The 24205-nt window shown below is 33.1% G+C and overlaps 2 protein-coding genes across 4 annotated transcripts; both read right to left on the minus strand.

Annotated features, from left to right (window-relative positions):
• Positions 1 to 341: 341 nt before the first annotated feature.
• Positions 342 to 5200, minus strand: LOC133300844 (shaggy-related protein kinase eta-like). Of its 3 annotated transcripts, XM_061500428.1 has the most exons (12): positions 4986 to 5200; positions 3947 to 4039; positions 3727 to 3786; positions 3380 to 3652; positions 3222 to 3296; positions 3064 to 3120; positions 1981 to 2121; positions 1800 to 1850; positions 1617 to 1712; positions 1427 to 1510; positions 1175 to 1276; positions 342 to 971 (listed from the first exon to the last, which is right to left on the minus strand). In XM_061500428.1, exons 1-12 carry the CDS (start codon positions 5004 to 5006, stop codon positions 876 to 878), a joined length of 1149 nt encoding a protein of 382 aa, XP_061356412.1. In that variant the 5' UTR covers positions 5007 to 5200; the 3' UTR covers positions 342 to 875. The 3 variants fall into 3 exon arrangements, with proteins under 3 accessions (XP_061356412.1, XP_061356414.1, XP_061356413.1); XM_061500430.1 differs by lacking the exon at positions 4986 to 5200 and having other exon boundaries at positions 342 to 926; positions 1169 to 1276; positions 3947 to 4048; XM_061500429.1 differs by lacking the exon at positions 4986 to 5200 and having other exon boundaries at positions 3727 to 3837.
• Positions 5201 to 11705: 6505 nt separating this feature from the next.
• On the minus strand, positions 11706 to 16034 carry LOC133300835 (nucleobase-ascorbate transporter 2-like). Its single transcript, XM_061500420.1, has 13 exons — positions 15644 to 16034; positions 15422 to 15519; positions 14944 to 15120; positions 14575 to 14675; positions 14001 to 14076; positions 13838 to 13897; positions 13261 to 13445; positions 13031 to 13127; positions 12789 to 12934; positions 12614 to 12705; positions 12445 to 12522; positions 12196 to 12356; positions 11706 to 12000 (listed from the first exon to the last, which is right to left on the minus strand). The coding sequence occupies exons 1-13, from the start codon at positions 15732 to 15734 to the stop codon at positions 11788 to 11790; spliced, it is 1575 nt and encodes a 524-aa protein (XP_061356404.1). The 5' UTR covers positions 15735 to 16034; the 3' UTR covers positions 11706 to 11787.
• Between the last annotated feature and the right edge of the window lie 8171 nt (positions 16035 to 24205).

A 24205-nucleotide genomic window follows, 5' to 3' on the forward strand; every position in this document is an offset into this window, starting at 1 on the left:
TTAAAAAAATTGTGGCGATGTAAAAATTTTAGTTTATCATATAAGAAATATTTCTTTTACCAGTCCTTACTCATCAGTTCCCCTGAAATTATATTTCCATTCGAAGAATATATATATATGGACAAAACAACAACCGGGTGTGCAATTCAGATATCTACTTCAGTAACGGAAAATATCAAATATAATTTATATAATCATTTGAAGTGGTACGTAAAGATATTTTTACAGGTTTATGATGTAATAATCTTTATTATTTCTTACGTAATTAATCAAGCGACTTCTTATGGTTATAACAAGCTTAAACAAAAAATCTTCAACATTGATCATCTTCAATGCTACCGAAAAACAAAATGATTAATCACGTCCACAAGCTCAAGTTCAGAATACATGGTGCAGGGGAGTACGGAGAAGAAATCTTTGCATAAACCCCCCCAATACAACAGATGAAATATTAAAGAATCCATAAAATAAAATGGGTGTTTGAAGAGAAACATACATTATTACATTTCACAAGGAACTTGTTTGCTACATGGCGATTGGCGAGTCAGTCACATATTGACATGGTGAGGTGAGGAAGCCAAACCCAACAACCAACATTGTCCACCATCAAGATCCATCCTCTATCTGGGACTCTCCTTCCAGGTAAGGCTTTAGTTTTCCCTTGACAAAAGCATTGTTACCAATCCAGGCCAACCACACTAGAGTTAGACATTTACTATAAACATGGAAGGGAGAAGCTATTGGCATGGGGAAACAAGAGAGATTTAGAAGGCATATGCTGACTGAAGTGATGGATCAACTGCAGCAATCCAGAACCCAAGCATGGTACCCCTGTTAAATTATTAACTAGAATACACTATGCCTGGAGCTTAACCTCATGTTCCTGCCAAATGGGCATATTGTAGCCCTATCTGCCGCTTCACATGCTCAGGTATCAACTTATTAACAAGCTCTGGAGATGCTCCAGATAACTGTAAACAGGAAATATAAACATGTAAAACAAGGAACTTAATAACTACTACAGCATGGGTATATATTCATAATGAAGTTGTACATCAATTTTGTTTAGGTAGGATGTTTGATCTTGAACCTTGTTCATAAAAATGTATCCCAGTTCATTTAGATTTTTCTAGCCTTCATTGCATTGCTAAGAAGTTGACACTGGCACACTCACCTCTTGTTTAAAGTTGAATAGAGGTGGAAATGGACGACCATTTGGCAAGCAAGCATTGGGTGCACGGAGTTCATCAAAGAATGGGTGTGCACATGCTTCTAGCTGCATAACAAGAATAAATCCACCTCAAACTACTATGCGATATATCATCCAGTAATTGATCAGATTCATAATAGAGACTGGTGTATATTGAGAAAGACTAACTGATTTGCATACAGAGAAATAAATCACAATTGCAGCAATCACACTAACCGCAGTACAACGAAGACTTGGGGAGTACTGCAGCAACCGGGAAGCAAGATCAATTGCTTCTGGAGGCATTTTTTTGTGGAATATCTACACTCAAAATTTGTAATGTTTAGAATGTCCAGGATTCTTTTCTATATACACAACTTTGATAACCTGAAAAACCATGCGGCAGAAGAGAGCTAAAAATGCAAACCTTGTGCCATGGGTGTGCTTTGATCTGTGGAAACCTGAAGTCATTGTAGCTTGGATTCATACACCGGACTTCCTCCCGTGTGGGTGTTCCAAGAACCTGCAATACAGAAGTTTATAGAGCTGACTTCTTATGACAAGAATTGTACCATCTTAGAAACCTAATATGTCATAACACCAATTGCACCTTGATTATCTCTACAAGCTGGTCCACTGCATTTTCACCAGGAAATAATGGCTACAAAAGTTCCATTGTGTGTGTCAGATGACACGTAGGCAGTAGATAATTTTTAATTAAAAGACTATTTGCATCATTTTTCTGTTATGTATGTAATGACAATTAAAAAAACAAAAGCAATGACATGAACCTGGCCCAAAAGCAGTTCAGCAAGGACACAGCCAGCTGACCAAATATCAATTGAAGTAGTGTACTCAGTGGCACCAAATATCAGTTCTGGAGCCCGATAGAAACGTGAACATATATATGATATATTAGCTTCACCTTTGACCTGATTACATAAATATCCCAGTTAAACAAAGAAACACCCACTTGGAAAAACTCAGGGAAAAATATGATCCTGGGTATTTTGAAAGGAGTCGCAAGCTCATGACAACATAAGCTAAATGCATATAAATCATGCATAACATAAACCTCCAAAATACCAAAAAATGGATGGATTACCCAAAAGATCAAAACAAAAATATATATCAAAAATAAAACTGGCTGGTTTACCCAAAAGGCCAAAACAAAACTACATAAAAATTACAATGTGACAAGATAAAATGTTGGAAAAATAAAATGTACATAATACATCAAGCTCCACACTATTTGCGGTTAAGCACAGCACTACACTAACATTAGAGATGATCTGAGGACTAAGAGCACAATCAAATGAGGTGGTGTAAGCAGACCTAAACATAGTCCAAAATCATTTGTCGTTGCCATCAGAGCATTTCATCCAACTACAGTATAAAGACATGACTAAATGCAGTGAACAGTCGCATAATAACACATCTTTCCCAGCTCTCAGATTCCATCCAGTAAGGACTTGTAACTTAGATAATATTAATGGAAAATTATGAATTGTCATACAATATTCTCTACCCTCCAAAAGACACAACATAAATCAGAGTAAAACTGTAAACCAAAAAGGAGAACTTTATTCATCATATCAGAGATCATGCAGACAAAAATTTACAGTTTATGTCCATTAACTGAAAATGCATCAAATGAACAGCATTACAATACACTACATAAAAATTAAACCATCGTCATCCAAACTGTCAAGACTCAAGACTCAAAAGGAATGACAATTGATAATACTTGGTTGATATTCTAAGATAATTAAAGGAGTACCTATGCTGACTTATTAAATATAATGATAATGATGCACAGAAAAAGAAGGAAAAATATATAGTTAGTGTATTAATATAGAATAACGTCAACATACCAGCACTTTTGCACTTCCAAAGTCACATATCTTAACCTGGTGTGTAAGAGGGTCAACCTGGAGAACACACAAAATGGCATCAGAGCAGGAAATAGTTCCTACTTTTTAGAAAGAATTCCTACTAATAATGACCATTCAGTAAGCATATATAAGCAAACCAGTATATTTTGAGGCTTCAAATCTCTGTGGGAAACTCCAGGGACAGTGTGGATATAAGCCAGCCCCCTGAAAATCTGTATGTGCACCACAGACCTGTATCAGGAAGTGAAAAGAAACAACAGAACCTTTTCAAATCACCAGAAAGTCTGAGGCATACCTGGTACATATAAAGTTTTACATAAATAAGTGGCACTCTTTGATTAGCATTACTGTAGAACTTCAAGACTCGATACAAAGACTCTGGAACATATTCCATCACCAAATTAAGAAAAAGTTCATCTGTACTTGTGGTGGAAAAGAAACAATGCTTCAGAGAGATCACATTTGGATGATCCATCATGCGCATTAGATGCAGCTCACGATTCTTATATCTTCTGTCCTGTAAAACCTTCTTAATGGCCACTGCCTCCCCAGTTTCCAAGCATTTTGCCTAAGAGGAAAAATTATCAGCACGTGGCAAAATATATGGAGATGGTAACAGCTATTAATCTAGTATGGGCATACCTGGAAAACAATTCCAAATGACCCAGTCCCCACAACACATTCTGCCATGTAACTTATAGTCTACGATAATCATCATAACAAAGATATTAAAGTTTCAATCCAAGGTTCAACCTGGTCAGTGAAATCATCTGAATCCATAACAACTCAAAATCGTAAAAAAAAAAAAAAAAACTTCATAACTGTTGAAATATAGGGAAAATGGGTTTTACAAAGCCAATACCTGTTTGGGCTCCCCATTTTTTCCTCCAATTGTAGTGGATATGATGTGACCAGTGAGGGAATCATTCCCATTGACAACAGAAGCAGACATCTCCTGTCAAATTGTCACAATTATGAACCAGGTATAAGGAATACTGGAATTTCAAATGTTTTTGCAAGGCAGTTGAAAATGATTTGGTGTCACAATCACAGGGAAGGTAAAGTTGGAAAAATTTAGTTAACAAATTTGCAGACATATCAAATATAGTAACACATTTAGTAAAGAAGGACCAACAGGATACACACTGCTAACCAAATCACGTTTAAAGAAAAAAGAAATGGTAGGTACTAGGTAGACAGCATAAGGATGACATTGGCTGGCCTAGAGAAGCTGGTAAAAAGGTTGAAGACAAGAACTATAGCTGCACTGCGTTAAGCTCATAGCACAAAAGTCAACTGCAATTGTTGAAAGTAAGAACTCAAGGGAACACAACTTACTAAATCACTAAAACATCAAAACAACATCAGCCAGCATCACAGTAAAACAAAATTGAATATTAATAAATTAATCAGCAACCAATGTAACAGGCTACATAGAAATTAATCATGATTTAGAAGATAACAAGAAGCAAAAGATCATAAAAAATAAACTCCAAATCATAAAAGCCTTTCCGATTACACAAAACCTAGTTCAGAACTTATGGAAAAAGAAAAAACCACAGATCAACACGAAACTGAGCTGAAGGTGTCTTATTTTCTAAGCTCAAAAACCAAAATCTTCAACTAAGGAATCGAATTATCCCCAACGACAAACCCCTAAAGGTCCCTTAGCCACTTGAGGAAGGGGGGAAAAAAGGGTTGGGGAAACAAAAATTCAACACCCCATATAACTCTCACTAGCTTTATCCTCTCAAATAACCAAAATTACAAGCCTTTGTACTCTCCCTTATCTGAACTTTGTTTCTTTTCTTCCTGTGTCACTCGACTTTCTCAGCACCGAAACAACTAAGCAATTCAATGAACTTCCTAAAAGGGGGGGAATAAAAATCCTGAGAAAGTACCTTATGGTTATGGTCATCCATGGGGGAAGGGAGAGAGAAATGGAGTGTTAATGTGTGGGATGATGGAATGGTGAAGAAGATGGAGATGATGATGATGATGTAGATGTTGATTGGGATTTTGATTGTGATGGCATAGAGGAGGAGACAGCAAGATTCAAAGACAAGTCCATGTGATTCCAGCTCTCTGTCTCTTCATCCCAATTATTATGTGTGTTTCAATCTTCATTCAAGTGGAAATGAGTTAAATAAAAAATGAGGATAACATTTAATTTTTATTCATTTAAATATAGTTGTTTTCTAATTTTTAATTTTTTTTGGTTACTTTGGAAGTGCAAATAGGTTACAGTTCAGTTAAGTGACTCGGTCACAGCTAGTCTTACAAGAAAAATATGAAAATTTTAGTATGTAAAATAATTTACTTTCCTTTTCTTCCTATTATCTAGTTTTTATATTTTATAAAGGTTTTTTTTTTTATTATTACATGACAAATTTTTAAACTTTGATAATATAAAACAAAATCACAGGATAATAACATATACTTGTGCACATCTTGAACTAATTTAGGAATGTTTGGTCATGAAGAGAAATATTAAAAAAGAGTTAGAACACATTCACGGGCAAAGAGAAATTTAATTTATGTTTTGAGACAACAAAAGAGAAACACTAGTGAGATGACTTGGCTTCAACCGGTAAGTTAAACCAGTGAGCTTGAAACCCAGGTTTGACACTTGGAAACGTTGAACCAAACATGCAAACTGTCATTATGGTCATGGTAGCATAGTTACATGACTTGGCTTCAACCGTTCAGTTAAACCACTGAGCTTGTCCCTTGACCAGCACAAGCCTGTGATTAAATAGGTTAGGAATGATTACATTGATTATTGACAATCCTTAGTTTTTATAAATAATAAATCAGAAAGATCAGTATAATTTTCTAAATAAAAGAATATTGAATAAACGAAAACCTCGTACGAGCTTAAGTATAATGAGCCTAATCTTACCTAATTATACAACTGGTTTAATTTGGCCTAATTTTTGCATCGGCTAACTTACCAATTTGATATCAATTGGATTCCTCAAGAAAACATACATTTGAAAAATAGGGGCAGGTTATATTTACAAATTTTTTTGTTTATAAATTATACTATGTTCTTTCAGGAAAACACTGGTTTCACTATGTTCTCCCGGGAGAACATAGTGTAATTTGTAAAAAGAATTTAAAAAAATTTGTAAACGAATCTTTTCCCTTGAAAAATTATCTACTTTTGTTGTGAATTTATTGGTTTCAAATTAAATTATTTTGAATAGTCCAATTTTTTTTTTTTTAAATTATTCACGGTTTATTCGACTAGCTTTATATCCTTTTGGTAGTAGGCATACTTTCCATTTGAAGACTCAGCCCAATAACTTGCATATTCAACTATACAATATAACGATCCAATACTACAAATGTCACAAAAATTTACACCTAGAAACTGCATATTCATTTTATTTTCTTTTTTTGTTAGTAGACCAGGCGAAATCAGATTTTCTATATAGTCATTTCATTTTATTTACCTTACTGCCACCAATTATGATGATGTCAGGATATTGAGAATGAAATGTGCACAACACAAATCTCCCATTTTTGCAATGCATAGAAGATTGTGGGACAGTAAATGACTACAGGGTGTTTGGTTCATGTGAAATTATCTTTTATTAGGGAAATGTAATTACTAAGAATTTATAGGGAAAATGCGTTAGATAGGAAAGTTCTAAAAAGGTTGTTTGGTTGGATAAAATTTTATCAAGAAAATTGAGTAAAATTCCTGAATGTGTGCTTAGTTTGAATATAAAATATTGATGGAAAAACTTACTGAAATTACAAAATTATCCTTTTAAAAATAATCCTTTATACAACCAATTGTCCCACTGTATTGAGGGGTAATATTGTCACTGTTTTGTACCATGTTGACTTATCCGATTTTTAGATGCAATTCCACGTGATTTGTTGGATTCAGGAACATCTCTTTTCTTCCTTTTTTACGTGCAATTATTGATAGCTATGCAACTGATATTCATGGGCAAAAATCATGATATCGTGAACCAAACGTGGAGAAATGATAAAGTCAGAATCACTTCCCTGGGAATATCCACAAAACTCCTGAAACAAACACTCCCTATATGTATAGTTGCATTCCAATAATGTGCCTCATCTTCACTCACAGAGGCAATGAACCGTCCAGATTGTTTCCAACGAAGGGAAGTGATGTCTTATCTAGTCATGTTATATATTATAGCAACATCGACCAAAATGCTATTGTTTGGCAAAATTTTATTCAAATGTCATGTGAAAAATATTTTTTATCAAACTGCCACGCGATGTAATTCGCTACGACTGGTAGCAAATTACGTTCGTCAATAATTTTGTGACACGTGGCATATTTTCGCAGAAAAAAGCTGACTAGACGAAGTTCGTTACTAGTGGTAGCGAATTTGGTATGGAATGTAGCCACGTGTCACGAAATCATAGGTGAACGTAATTCGCTACCAGTCATTACCTCACGTGGCAGGTTAAAAAGTACTGTTGTGCAAAAAAACTGGTTCAGTTGCCCTGCTCTTGATCTGACCTTGATCTAACCCATAAATACCTATTTTTTTTGAACTGATTTAAATATTGAACCATTTATATTTGAGTCAATTTTATACTTGACTTGTTTTAATAATTGACCCATTGATCCAAAACTTAACCTAGACCAATTTTGTGAAAAAAGAAAGAAAACCAAAAAAATCACCGTAAGGCTGGGGCTTAGGTTCTCTCTTCTCTCGATAAGAATGGAAACAAGCTTGATGAGGTGTTGGAATACGAGCCAAGGTAACTTTTGTGTTCTAAATTTTAGTAGTACTATCACAAATATGGTAGAGAGAGAAATTGGATCATGTCATATGAGTGATTGGAGATCAATGTGAAAATATATCTCTGATCCAGTGACTTTGAATCCAGAAGGGGTTACAAATTCACAAGCTTTGATTTTGATACAACATGTGAAAGGATAATAGTTTTTCTGTCTACTTGAAGATTTTATGTGCTATAAGCCTCCAAGATTCCATGGGGTAGTCAAGAAATGGGATAGATTGTAGACACTAGTGTTGATTAAATAAGAGTTAGTCATACTACAGAAATTGTTCGTAAATATCTGTTAATTTTAATTTCTTAGATTGAGTAAATGGAATCCTTACGCTGATATTTTATGGGATAATTTTATGTTTGGATTTTTTTTTAATTTATCATCAATTTGGAGCTTTTTAGTGATCCAATAAAATCATGATAATTGCTAATAGAAAATATCAATTATGAGTTATAATGAGCTTCCCATGACACTGATTAGTACCATGGAATAGTAATATTAGCACTTTTTTTTGAAGAATTGGTATTTATTCAACAAATATCAAATTTATTATATAATTTATATATTTTAAAACAAATAAATAATTAAATTACTTGAGTTTAAAAATTAAATCAATAACTATAACAAAATCAAATAAAAAACAAGTTTTGAAACCAAGTCAAAAATGGGTCAGGTCAGATTTGACCCAATTTTGAAACCTAGTCAGGTCAGATTTTATCCAGTTTTGAATCAGTTCAAAAAAAAATTAAATCGGGTTGGGTCAAAATACTTGACCTATAAACCAAGTTGGATCGAGTCGGCACAAAAACCTGACCCGACCTGACCCATGCATAGCCTTAACCGTATGTGTTGCTTATCCTAACGGATGTGTTGTTTCATCCTTGAATGAGTGTCTTTTCAGTCGTGACCCTATATTTTCTATAAATAGGTAAACAATTGGATTTTTAAGTAGAGTTTTTTCTTTGCATTTGCATTTTTTTAGTGCTATTGTTTATGCATAGGTTGATTTTGATGAAGCTATTCAATGTGGAAATGCCGCCACAAGAATAAAGGTAATATGTTCTATCCTAGGAATATTTGTCCACGAATCTTGGGCACCATAAAGAGGGCAATATTGTCTTAAAGACACAGTGTCTAACTCTGATTTTGAATTTTTCCTTGTTGTATTCATATATTTTCATACGATACACTTTAACTATGTGTACCGTTTGTTGTATATATTTCATGGAACTGTGAATAAGTGATTGCTCTAACACAAATTATCTCATCTCAATAATTTTAACAAGTACCACTTTTTCACCAAGTACCACATTTTCCTTCTAAGATATATCCCTTATATAGGACTCTAAACATAACTAGGAAAATAATTATTTTACAACATTCTCCTTTGATGTATTCAATTCAACACACTATTAGTGTGATGGTTATAAAATACATCAAAAGTCATCAAAAATAAAGAGTCACATGTTATGAACCATGTGAAAGGTCATCCATAATCCATGTGAAAAGTCATCAATAATATTTTACAATACTCCCTGTAACATCCCGAGCGCTGACGAGGACAGGGAGTGATCGCCGGTGCAAAGAGGTACGGACAAGGAGCGGCTCCTGATAGGCTTCCAGCGAGGGGTTACATGCATGAATGAATCGAATTGACACCCGAAAGAGAGGGATTCCAAAGACTGTGCAAGTATGAGACTGCACAGTTTGGGATAGCTTATAAGAATTAATTGGTACTACCTATGCTAACAAGATGCATCTTCTTTTCGGTATCCCGAAATGGAAAAACTCCATAGTTAAGCATGCTTGACTTGGAGCAATTCTGGGATGGGTGACCTCCCAGGAAGTGTGCGAGTGAGGAAAAAGCACACTGAAAAATCTTGTGTTAGTATGTGGGGATAGTCGTTGATTCTTGAAGCGGCCAGGCGCTACAAGTGGTATCAGAGCAAGGCCTCTCTTCCAGTACGGTGTGGTTCAAGGACGAACCAGGCGGAAGGAAGCTAGTGGGCATGTAACATCCTGAGCGCTGACGAGGGCGGGGAGTGATCGCCGGTGCAAAGAAGCACGGATAAGGAGATAAGGAGCGGCTCTTGACAAGCTTCCAGCGAGGGGTTACATGCATGAATGAATCGAATCGACACCCGAAAAAGAGGGATTCCAAAGACTGTGCAAGTATGAGACTGCACAGTTTGGGATAGCTTATAAGAATTAATTGGTACTACCTATACTAACAAGATGCATCTTCTTTTCGGTAGCCCGGAATGGAAGAACTCCATAGTTAAACGTGCTTGACTTGGAGCAATTCTGGGATGGGTGACCTCCGGGAAGGTTTTTCCGAGAAGTGTGCGAGTGAGGAAAAAGCACACTGAAAAGTCTCGTGTTAGTATGTGGGGATAGTCGTTAATTCTTGAAGCGGCCAAGCGTTACACTCCCCCTTGGATGTATTCTACAATTCAACACACTATTAGTAGTATGATTATAGAATATTCATATCAAAGGTCATGAAAAATAAAGAGTCATGTGAAAGGTCATCCATAGTATTTTATAACAAAATTGAATTTTTCAGCAGTGATATGTTTCAACAAAGAATTTCATTTGTGCATCAATAAAAATAAAAAAATTTATTGACATCTAAGCATGTTATATGTCTAAATTTGTATTGAAACATACTGTCTAAATTTTGTGGATTATAACTATTTTATTTTTTTGTAAGGGTAGTAGTTGAAGAAAATCAATGGTTTTACTTTCATATATATATATATATATATATATATATATAGAGCAGTTATTCAATACTGATATTAAAATTATTTTTTTATCGTTACTTTTAGTTTTTCACTAGAGTTGTTGTATTTTGTTATGACTCCTGTAAGAAAATCTTTATTTGATGGCATCCTTTAATAATAAATTTAGTCAAGATAGTAATTAATTTTTCACTTGGGGAAGAGCCAAAAGTGTCATGCCATACACTTTGCAGCCCCTGTTATGCTAGTAACAGTGGCTGAAGTAGTAGCTGTTAAAGAGGGATATCTATTTGCAGCCCCTGTTATGCTGGTAACAGTGGCTGAAGTAGTAGTTGTGAAAGAGGGATATCTATTTGAGGGGTCTGGGAGGCTACCAAAGGAAGGTAGCGTCTAGGGGTGTAAATAAGCTAGGCTAGGCTTAAATAGGCCAGCCATGTGTAAAAAACATTTGGTCTAACCTGAACTGTTAGCCTATGTAGACCAAAAATTACAAGTCTGGCCTGACCTATATTTAAAAAATAAAAGCCTTGTTGACCTAGGCCTATTTATGCCCATTATGGTGTCTTACATTGGGGATTGATTATGTTGCATGTGGATAGTGGTACGCATGAGCCAGTAGGACTGACATGGGTTGATTCCTTAGGGTTGGACCTGCCCTTTTGGGCTAACCACTTAAGTTATCCAGAACAACAACTTTTACAATCTCAATTGTGTACTCCGGGAAGTATACTCTCAAATATTTGTACTCTCCAGAGTACATAGTTGAAGTTGTGAGAGTTGTGAACAAAAAAAGTTCTAAACGTAACCCTTTCCATTCTATTAACATTGAAATGCCAAATGAGAGAGAATCTGTTAAATGAAATGATTAATTTAGAGGCTCAAAGATAAAGAATCAATGCCAAATATAAGCACTGGAATGATTATAGTTAAATGAATTTAAAAAATGAGAAATATGTTGAAGTTTAAGAAACAAGTAACTTTTCTTTCTATTATATGAAAAATAACCCGATTCAACTATATAATAAAATATATGAAAAATGAAAGAACAGAAAGCATAAGTAACCAGTCCTTTTCTAGCTAACAACTTCTTTCTAACTGATCATGATATCAATATAACCCTTATCTGGAAATGATGTTTTTCCTCTAACATCTTCCTATAATAGAATTTTCTTAGGATGGAGGGAAGAAGCGGTTGAGGTTGAAAGGGAGAGAGTAGAACTCTTCATTCCGGCTATCTTCTTTAAATGTTCTAAACTTAGCCCACCATGGCATTCCCCTATCTTTGGTGCTGTCCTTGTAGTCAAGAGTGTTGTCCAAGAACACAGCAACAATCAATGCAACAGTTGGGGAAGAATAGAATATAGTATTAAGGAAATCATTGAACTGCAAAACCAAAGGGAAAAAAAAAAAAACATTTCATTATGATTTCTTGGATGATTTTCTTGAGAAGAATGTAACGTTTATCCCACTTCATACATCAAAAGTGACAAAAATGATGCATAAATGATAGAGTTTAATGATTTATATAAGCTTGAAGGGACAAAAGTTCATTTTCCAACTGATTAAGAGAAAACTCACCCATCCAGCTCTGGTATGAGCAGGACCATGAAAGGCCTTGATAGTGTATTCTCTGAAATACTCAGGAATGGACAAACCTAAGAAGAGGGCAACACCGGTAATAAAGAGGTTCCTCATTGAGTTCATGTTAGTGAATTGCAAAAATGATAGCCCCACAGAAGCTGAAAAGACAAAAAATAGAAATTGTCATAAAAAGAGAGAGGATGAATATAGCTGCGCAAGTAAAATCAAAGGTTTAGTGTTACTCACCCACAAGTCCGAACAAAACACAGTATACAGCAGCAAAAATGGGGAATGGTATTGATGCAAATACAGCTCCAAATTTTCCTAAAGAAAGAAGCAAATTATATATTAAAACTATAAAATTGAAATTAATTCACACATTTTTATATTATTATCCAGTAGTTTTGCCACTCACCTAACATTGAGAAGAATATCATAAAGCCAGCTGAAACTTGAATGACCCTTCTACTGCCAATGCGAGTGCTTCCTAGAAGCCCCACATTCTCTCTGTCATGATCCTAAAAGAATCAATTTGTGTCTCATATAAAAACTTGAACATGAAAACTATGAAAACGAAGAATAGCACTTACACAGAAACAGTTGAACCAGTGAGTGTTCCAAAAAGGCCATTCAGCAAGATTCCAATTCCTTGCCAACCAATACCACGGCTCAGGACATGAGCAGGAGGTGGTGTGGCACTTGCTAAACGTGATGCAGCTTTGAATGCCCCAGTTGACTGTCAAAAATAGAAAAAAAAAGGTACTTTTTTTTTATCACTAGTCTCAACAATAAATACAAGGGTCTGAGGACCATTTTTATGTAATTTTAGTACCTCAACTAATGAGACTAACACAGCAGCCATCATTCCAAAAGCATGGCCAGCGTCAAATGTAGGAGCACCCCACTCAAGAGGGTATGGAATCTTTATCCTGTGGTGTTCAAAAGTCAATGGCAATAGCTCAACATATTCTTTGCTACATTGATACATAATTTTCATTTTAAACTAGTATAAATATACGTATGTCACAAATGTTGAACTACAAAAGATGCTTTAGTACCAACCAGGGAGCAGAAGAAATGAGATTAGCCTTGTCTGTTCTGCAACTGTGTTGGGTTAATTCTGGGCGGTGTTTGTATGCTCCCCCAGCTGTTAAGATATTTGCATATACCCATATCACTGTGATTGATATGAGTAGAGCAAATCGCTCTAGTATTGGTATTTGTCTTATCTGGAAATTTTTCAAATACTGCATACAACATATCATAATTAGGAGTGGGTTTGGTGGGTAGTTTACAGATGGTCATTTGTTCAACAAACGAAATCAGTAAAAGACACTATTTTCTACTTAATGATTATCTATATAAACCTCATATTGGAGTTTTACATAAAAGACCTTCTTTGGCCCTCTCTTGACACTAAAACTAAAAGCTTTTAAAAACATTTTGCTTTAGAGTATTCTCTTAAAGCACTGTAATGGATTCAACATTATGGAACCGCAAAAAAGAAAACTTTAGAATGCCACAGCTAGTATCAAAACTTAAGACGACCTTATTATGCATTTTTATCTCCATAAGCTAATTTAAACAGGAAATTTCAAATTTACCTATTTGAAATAACAACAGTGAATTTCATTTGTACCTGAGAGAAGGCTATAAACAAGATTAGCATGGGAATTCCAACTTCAACGCAAGTCCCAACCTGAGAAAGGACTCAACAGTGTGAGATAAGAACAAATACGTTATAAATATCATAATTTAGATATTCTGACAACTAGTACTAGTGACATGTGGTAGTGTTATACCACAAGGAAGCCTCTGTCAAATAATCCAAAACCAATTAATGCAATCACTGGAACCATTCCAAGTGGGCTGAAAAACCTGCATGTAAAGGAGAAGGACTGTAATTATTTACGTACATGAACCATGAACTACGGACACTTCAAAAATATTTTTTGACATTCACCGACATTTTAATACTCAGTGCAAAGACTCAAAAAAGATTCAAAAGTTACGTTGTGTTGCATTTTAAGTTCCAACTATTAGATTCGTTAGATTACGATTAATATAAACATTTGAGATGTCTTATGTTTTTTTGCAAAATTGATGGGTATTATAAATTTAACTTTATTTTTTTGTTAAATTATTGAATATTAAATATAATATACACTACATAAATTAAAAGTATTATATAATATCAAATCGTATCCCAACATGTCAAAATTTAATATTTTTTAAAATTAACGTATCGAAGTGTCGTGTCGTATCTCGTGTCGGTGCAACATAGTATAACACTATGTAATGTAATATCCAACTTTCATTTTTTGACTTCAAAAGTTTAAATGCATTTCACATTAAAAGAAAAGAAAAAAGCCTTACCTGGAACAAATAGCCCATATTTGACTAAATCCCAAAATAATTTGTATGCTGGATGCTACAATTAGTGCACCTTGGACTGCTCTCATGGTGCTAAGAAATCTCTGGAGATAAATGGAAAAGAATTAGTATGCTGTATCTCCTACATTATTCTAAACTTGGTCAGAAGTTATTTTTCTTGTAATAAATGGCTAGTAAAGAAGACAGTTTCATCATTGTGTGTAGAGCTCACAGACTATCTAGTCAAGAAGCTTAACAATACACCAATACATCTTGAAAAGAATGATTAGATCATCCATAGCTAATATGATCTTCAGCTTACAATTAATTCAGGACAAAATATGAAAGAGATATTACAGAAAATGTACTAACCAAATGTTGGTCTTCTATTATTGCCAAAGATGGATCACGAACTATAGAAATAATGGGAACCATGAATGTATATGATCCTCCAATCACTGTTGGTAGCCGGGTTCCAAACAGTGTCTGCAAAAGTGTATTAATTCCTTCAACAAAAAGCAGAGTCTGTACCACCCTCACTTTATCACCCTGAACCAAAAATTCAATATATGAAAAATATCAATTCTCTATCTTTGCAATTATGAGGCAATTCATTTCAGGGCCACCAAATTTCCTCTTCAGTGGGACCCACCCAGCTCAATTTAGCATATGACAAAATCAGATACATAGAACAAAAAATAATCAAAACTACAAAAAAAATAGAAAGGTGTAAAAAATAAATAAAGGAAAATAAGAAGCTTTTCTATGTCAATGAATTTCATCAGTATCAATCAGAATAATAAACAAACTGAAGAAGTTAAATTGATTTGAAATCAGGAAAATGGCTTACATCACTTCCACCCATCATAGGCACAAGAAATGTAGGAATCATCACTGCAGTTCCTAAGGCCAAAATGTAATGCTGAAAACCCAGAGCTATTGTCTCAGCTGTTAAACAGTTCAACACAAAGATATCAATCATCACACTCACAGACAGTGAAAAACAAAACTAGGCAACAAAGCACTACCACCATTGGTAGTTGAGAAAAGATTGAAGCTGGATCATGCTTACCCCAAGATGGGTTTGAATCTATACAATACTCTAAGCCCTGAAGTTGGTCCATTGGTGGGTGGCTTATCTCCTCTGGCTTTATAGCTGCCATGATCACTGCCCACTTTGCAACTCTTCTCTTGCTTCCAAATCCTACTGCTTATAACAAACAGAAACAGCTCCAGAGAAAGAAATAAAAGATACACACTTTGATCCTCCCAGATAGAAGAATGTGAAAGTGAAGAAAGAAACAAGATGATTCAGTAGCCCACAACAGATTATGGAATGGAAGCAAGAGAGAGACAGAACTTAAAAAGAAAAAGAAAAGAAATTTAGAGAGAGAATGCAGAGTAGAAGAGAGATTAGTAAGATTAGAACAGAGCAAGAGAAATTGCACTTGCCACCCACTACTCTTTCTACTACTGAGACTGAGGTGTTTCCTTCTTTTTTGTATGTGCTTTTGATTTTATATATATATATATATATATATATACAGGGTCAGGATCATTTTACACCAGTGTAAGTTACACTCTCAATCTTATCCGTTGATTTATATATATATATATATATATATCAAAGGGTTCCGTTAACTTTTCAATATTCCTGCAATGCCCCTTAAGGAACTTCCAAAAAGAACTGAACTCAGATGTTACCGTTGCCTCACTGTTCCCACTAAACTTTTACAACCAATGTTTTTTTGTATGGATCTGAGTTCTAAACTGCCACTGATCTAAGGATATTAATGATAAATGTTCAAGGGGAGTTTGCTTTTATAGGGTAGAGATAGAAGTGTGAGTTTTTTAATGAGTTTTATCACTAAAATTGGGAGATTATTCTAGATTTCTAGTATCTCTCTTGTTTTTCAAGGGTATTAAAAAAAGTGAACTATGAATTGTTTATCACTTGTTACTTATTAGAGTTTCATTTTTCTCAAAAATTATCTCTTGTAAAAGAAAATAATTATCTACTAAAAATAGTATATAGTTATAATAAAAATTATCTTTTTTTTCTCTGTCACGTCAATCAGTCGATAATGTCTGAAGAGAGAAAAAAAAATTAATATAATTATATACTATCTTTATTATCTTTACTATTTGGTTACAGTTTTTTTGTTTTATTTAAATAATCACTTTTTAAGTTCTTTTAGGAAATTACTAAAATAAAATTTTAAAATTTTAAATTAATTAATCCAAACATATATTAGTATTAATCTTTCATACACTATTGCAATTAAGAGATCCTTTTAAGTTTACCAAAAAAAAAAAAGAGATCCTTTAATAATTACTTATTCCATGCTTGTCTTGTGATCTGTACCTTTTTTCTTAGGTGGTGTTTGGTTGGGAGCTTTTGAGCGAATATTTATGTTTCTCAAGTATGGCTTCTAGAAACACCATGTTTGTTTCAACGTATTTTCACCAAAAATCCATCTATCCAATTTGTATGGATTTATGAGAAACATAGATATTCGCACTGTTTAGAAACCCAATTTGAAGGTGGGATTTTTCGAAAAACCGGTTATCTGACTTTTAATGCACTGTTGATTTCATAAAGTTACCTAATTTTTCCAGTAAAATTTTTTCTCACCAAACAACATTTTTTACATTTTTTTACCTATCTCATTTTATCTATCTTTCCAATCATTTTTCTATCTATTACATTTTCCTACTATTCCAAAATAAATTTCTCAACGCCCCTTATAGTGTGGCTCGTTTATACCTTAACTCTATTAATAGTAATTTACTATTTGGTCAACCGTTTCTTTGACCTTTTGAGAGCATATATGAAATGTCTGTTTTTCTGTTTTTTTAAGAAATTTGATTATGGAGTCAAACAGTATGAGATTAGTTTAAATTTTAAATTGAATATTCAGCTTAATCGAAACTTTATTTTTAAAATATTTAAAATATATAGATAAAACAGGAAATTAAAATTTTATAAAATATAATATACTTTGTGTAATTAATCAAGTAACGTTTTCTTTGGTTTATATTTTATTTAAATTAATTTTAAAAGAATTATTTATATTTCAAAATTTTATTTTTAAAAAAGGATTTTATTCTAATAATAAAAAATTTACTTGCAAAATCTAATTATAAATATATTTTAAATGTTTTACAAATTATAAATCTAAAAACATTTTTATTCCATATAAAAGCAAAGAAAATAACTCATCAAAAACAGTAGGTAAAAAACTTATCTTAAAATCAATCGTATAATAAAATTATTTTTACGAAACTACAAAGTCGTTGATTTATTGAAAATAGAGGTGTAAATAGGTCAAGTTAGGCTTTGGCTTTAATAGCCTAAGCCTATATAAAATATTTAAATCCTACATTGGTTTATTAGCTTATTAAAGACTTGATTTATAGGTGTGACTTGACCTATTATAAAAAATTAAAAAATCTAACACAGCCTGTAAGACTTACCAAGTTGCAAACTAAAATTTATAGGCTTAAACCAAACTAAAATATAAAAGATAAAAAAAATTATTTACAAAGATCACATGAAATAATATTTTCATTAATAACACATCAAATAATGTTTGTAAAGATCAATCACATGGAAATGTTCATAAAGATTACATAGAAATTTCATAATTAATATTTTTTACTAACAACACATGAAATAATATTTATAAAGATCACATAAAAATTTCATAAATAATACTTTCATTAACAACACATGAATTAATGTTCATAAAGATCATATTAAAATTTCATATATGTATATACATATTAATTTGCGCTATCCTTACTAATTTAATTTAATATTATCTTTTAAATTTTAAATAAATATTTATTATTTGCTAAAATAACATCAATCTTATTACTTTGAAAATTAGTGTTACAAATCATAAGCTCAGAATATGTCTTTAAATGAACAATATATATCATAAATAAAGTGTAATATTATTATTACAAAAAGAAAAAAAAAGTGTAATATTAAAAAAATTAAAAGGCTAGCCTGCAAACTTTAAGCCAAAATTTTTAAAGTAGAACTATGTCCTAATTTTTAAATAAATTTTTCTAAAAGTCTAAACTTGCTCTATTTAGAAAATAGATCTAAATAAAGCACGTCAAGCCAAGCTTACGACAAATCAGGTTGTAGGCCTCTAATAGGCCTTCTACTCCATTTATGCCTTAATTAAAAGAATATATTATGCATGCTGTAAAAGTTAAATAAATGCACAAAACAAAGATATATTATTATTATTATTATTATTATCTCATCTAAAATGACTCTTAAATTATTTTGATTATATTTTTTGCAAAAATTGTATTAAATTATCTATATATATATAATATGTAAATATTATTTTGTTGTTCCAAAGTTTTAACTAATGGAGATTCAAATTAAGTTCTATTGTATAAGCAATCAAATTTAATATTTTATAACCAGAAACTGCAAACGAAAAGAAAAACTAAAAACAAATCTATTTCAACATAAAACGTATGCGTTTGTGGTCAATATGTACTTAAAGTAAAATTATGATCTATCACTTTTTTTATATTTGGCTGTCCTTATATTTTCAAATTGCTGGGTCATTTTCTTATGTGGAGGCTTTTTAATCCTGCTGAGTTGTAGCAATTCGCTTGCATTTAATAAAGGAAAAAGGGTTATTTCTGACTTGGTTCCGACGTGGGAAGGAACACAATACCAATCTCCAACGTCTCTCTATTCAGATGTTTGCCACATTATTTACTTTTTTATTTTATTTTTTTATTTCAGCGCAGTTACATTTTAATTTTGATGGTTTCCAAAAAGTTTGCATTCATAGATATGTGCTTGTAAGGAGACAGAGAAAAAACAAAATTTGATTAAAGAAAGGAAGATAGGCCTCGCAAGTCGCAACTATAATGCATTTCCATGTCAGATAATGAAAAGTGATTCCAAAAAAGTATAGTAAGCCTTCTTTAGGGGACTAACAGATGCATAAAAGAAGAGCTTTAATTAATCTCATGTTAAAAGAATTAAGTTTTCTCATATCATAGAGATAAATTTATGAGCTCCACTATCTGAAAAATAAAAATAAAAATAAAAAGAAAAATGTGGCACGGTTATCGAATGAGTGAGTAGAAGAGAAAATTATCACATGTAACATAAGAGTAGTTTTTTCTCTAAAAGAAGCAAATTGATACTCCTAAGTTTCCTCTAAAGGCACAGTTCCTACGTATATCCGATTAACAATAAAAAATCATTAGTTAGTAATATAATTAAAGAGGAACCTCTACTGCTAGCTTTGTGCAAGAAACAAAATCATATGGTTACGGGAACATACTTTCGCTTTTGTTCTTTTTTATGGGACTAAACAAAGAAAGAAAGCTTGGGAATTTGCGGAGTTGATGTGGATGCTGACCGAAGATGTCATTGAAAAATAGGATATGTCAGTACCTAGTAAGCATATGCAGATCTGTTTGTGAAAATGTTGATTTACATTTTTCATAAAATTAAGAATTAGTCCTTATAATTTTTAATTATTAATTAGTTATCGAGGATTCACATCCAATAAGAAAAACTATATATAGAGAGAGAATAATATCTTTAAAAACTTATAAAGACCAAAATTCAATTCCGGTAAAACCATAAGAACTAATTATCTATTGTAACTTTTTAATTAATTTTTTCCTATGGACTAGGACGAAAAAACATGCCAATGCGATTTTTAGACTAAGCGGTACATGAGTTTGACGTGTGCTGCCCTACAAAAACAAGACAAAGGTCCATGTAACGCCCCACCTTGCCTAACTCAGCACTGACTTTCATAAACTTTAAATATGATGAAGTAAGACACGAGGTTTAAAAAAAAAATGGAAAAAGAAAAGAAAATAAAGGAAGAAGATGAGATGAGGCAATACTTGTAATCGAGGGATGATTCTAAGGGTGAGATTCCACTAAGCCCTTGAGCTTGACCACATAAGGTTAATCCTAATTCAAGTGGTGTTTGATGTGAAATTACAACGTGATCTTTTGGGTTGTGACAGATGATGATTTTGGGGGATGATGAGTAAAGTATATTAGTGTTACTTAACTCGTACAGATGAGTAAAGTATTCTAACGCTCAAATCAGTGTTTGATTAATGAGCTTAATAGTAATTAAATATAGAGGTTTGATTTTCTCATGTTGAATGAGAATTTAATTCTCATGTTGTAGAGAATAAAAAGCATGTGGGACCCATGTGTTAGAAAATTTTATATGTATGACCCATGTTAACACGGGAATCGAAGGATGTGTAGAAAAATTTGAATTCTCATGTTTAACGAGAATTATAAAACCCTTAAATATATAATCATATTTGGGCTTTAAGTTTTCTTTGTATAACAATGACATCACCTGTTTGTGTCACCTTAGTATGGTGGTATTTATTCATATTTGTGGGTTAAGGCGACTTCAACAAGATTCTATCTCATTTGGGAGATATCTATTGATGAACTATGATACGGAGTCTTAGTTGGAGTCTAGTGTTTTGTTCTTTAGTTATTGACTCTTTGAGAAGGTCTACCCATTACTATTATCAAATTAGTGTGTATGCAGAATAAACGTGTTTTCTTACTAGTTAAGTCTTTATTATTAGACCTTTAAACTGTTATTGGACAAAATCTTTTGTCTCGCTTAATATTGAACCAGGTCACCATTTAACACAAGCCGTGTGTAAATCTTATCCTATTAAAATCATGTAAAATAAATGGTGTACAAAAGTAATTAAAATCATGTCCATACTAATTAAAATTTTAATAAAATGAAAAACAAAATTCTTGACCACTTGATTACACGATTAGCCATCGGTACAATATGTTGTCATGTGAAGACCAATAAAAGTATAAAGACTAATATTTTTAAAGGAGTCTATTATTGCATACTCAAATAGTAGAAAAAAAAAATGTAACTAGTCATTTATCTACCAAGTGTTTTACAAAGATAAATCACAAAACAAAACAAAAATATATTAAACTATCTTAAATAATCAAATGGTGCATATCATTTTTTTTTAAAATATTACATGCTTAATTTGAAAACTAAATGAATTGATTGAAAATTAATCGCATTTATACGGATTATAAATATAAAGAACAAATGTTCAAAAAAAAAAAATATAAAGAACAAAATCAACTTACACCGGAATAATTAAGAATAAAAAAATTTATACCTCAGTAGTTCATTTCTATTTGGTGGGTCACATAACTAATAAATTACAACCAGGATATATAAATAAGATTAACAACTAAAATTAAAAATATAATTTATATTGATATAAAATAATCATATTCTAAATATAATCGAATACGCAACTATATTGCCCCTTTTAACGGCCCGTTTTGGAAAGGTAACAAATAATATAAAAATAACGGCGGATTGTGATTCTCAACAAACAAACTATGGATCAAAATTGAACTTTGCTACGTACAAGCCCAACATCATTCAGTATATTATGAATACATTACAACTAAAACCAATGTAAAAGCCCCACACTAACGGATTGATTTTGTTTTGAATAGCATGTAAAAATTAATACTTAATGGTTATAGTTCTGCCGCGTATGCCTTCCAATTATAGAACTCGGATTTGTTTTAGTACCGAAACCTTTTGTTCAGAGATGAAAGATATAGGTGATTGAACTCTCACTGAAAATATGATATATACTAAGCAGATCTTATCTTTTTGCCACCAACTTTACTTGGAACCAGTCACCGAGTTACTAATTTAATAAATAAAAAGCAACTCTGTCAAATAATTCATGAAGGTAATGAAAATTTTACGGAATAAGTCGAATTTGTTGTATAAAATTTGGATACGTAAATGTATAAAACAAAAGGCAAAAGAAATTGTTGCGTAAAATCGGTAAGTGCACCGATCGTACCAAGTAATAAAAGAGTGAGTAAAATATCGTCTTCACGAGAATTGAGGCACCTAAATTATTATAACTATTCATCTCTTGTTGGATTAATCAAAATAAGTTGAAAACAATTGTGGTTTATGAAATAAACTAAAACAATAAAAGAAAAATGTAAATGATTTCAAAAGTGCTTTCAGAATGCAAGAACAAAAGATTAAGGATGGAGAAAATATTTGAGAAAATATTGCGGTAAAGAGAAACAAACACATTTCCGATCCCCACCTTGCAACTTGGATTACGTTTACATTTACCTATTCAATTGATCGAACGATTCATCATCTTTTATATGATTAGTTAAGCCCTAATCCCTTAGTGACTTTAACCTTATTAACATTATTAGAATCCTAATCCATTAGAAATCTCTTTTCGAGTTAACCCTTAGAATCAATGAATCTTTAACGTTCGCGGTTCATGTAACCTATCCCTAGTGCATACATGAACAGTTATCTTATTCTTTGTTAGGAATTAGAATTCCAATATCCCTATTGAAAAACATAACCCTCGCAATCCTACTAGATTGATCAGTTCCAATAGAATTATAGAATGAAGAACAAAGAAAAGATATATTCAATTAAAATAGATAAACATAAATTTAACCAGGTACAAGGGGTTCACATCAAGGGTTGTGACCCTTACCACAATGATTAAACTAGCTAGACATGTTCATGTCTGACAAAATAAAAGTAAAAGAAATTGACATTCAGAACCTAAAAGAGAAAAGGAAGATAAAGATCTTCCGTCTTGATCGATCGAATCCTTGAATCTCCAAGAAGCTCCAAGGGATCTCCACTCTCTTTGTTGTTTTTCTTTTCTTGATTGTCCAAAAAAGTGTCTCCCTCCTCTGTTTCTGATCCTTTTATTAGGTTTTGGGAAAACCTACTTTCATTTGCACTCCAATTGGGCCTCATTTTGGGTAATTCGCATCAGATTGGAGTCAAAAATATATCGCCCATGCACTTTGCGCCAGGCCTGGCGCACCGTGCTTGGGAAAACAGAAGAGGAGTTAAAAATTGGCACGCCAACAGAAGAGGAGTTAAAAATTGGCGCGCCGCCTCTGGCGCACCGTGCGCCGGGATACAGGAGCAAATCGTCTGAATTGGCGCGGGGTGCGCCAGGTACCGCGCACCATGCGTCGGTCCCGCGCACCGTGCGCCTACCTCAACGCGTCGTGCGTCAGCGGGAAATTTGGCTTCTCCGTTTTTGCTCCTTTTGTTGGGAAAATCGGTTCCCTCAAGCTCGGCTCAGGGGCCTTTGTGCGGAAGTCAATCAACAAGATCCTGATCTCGGATCTCGGCAATACCTCAGCTTGAACTTCACCAGGTCAGGCAGCGCAGCGGAAAAATCAAAACGAAAACAGGAGAGAGAGAAGAAGAATACAACCAGATTTAACGTGGGAAAACCTTCTCCAATGAAGAAGTAAAAACCCACGGGACCTAGTCCAGATCAGAAATCCACTATGAAAATAATGGTTACAAATAATCAAATACACCAGTGTGGTGGTTAACTCAACCTCTCCAACAATGGTGATAATCAAACTACCCTAGAGATGTTTCACTCAAACTCTCTCTCTAGAGATCTTTCAAATGCAAAGCATAAAGCCTTGCTCAAACAATCAAATAATTCTCTCAAATCTGACCTAGCCTCCACCCTCAACTAATGAGTATATATAGAGGAGGTGGAAATTAGGGTT

Source organism: Gastrolobium bilobum, unplaced genomic scaffold (genome assembly GCF_033153095.1).
Source record: "Gastrolobium bilobum isolate Gb01-03AN ecotype WA unplaced genomic scaffold, APGP_CSIRO_Gbil_v1 utg6530, whole genome shotgun sequence".
Lineage (NCBI taxonomy): Eukaryota > Viridiplantae > Streptophyta > Magnoliopsida > Fabales > Fabaceae > Gastrolobium > Gastrolobium bilobum.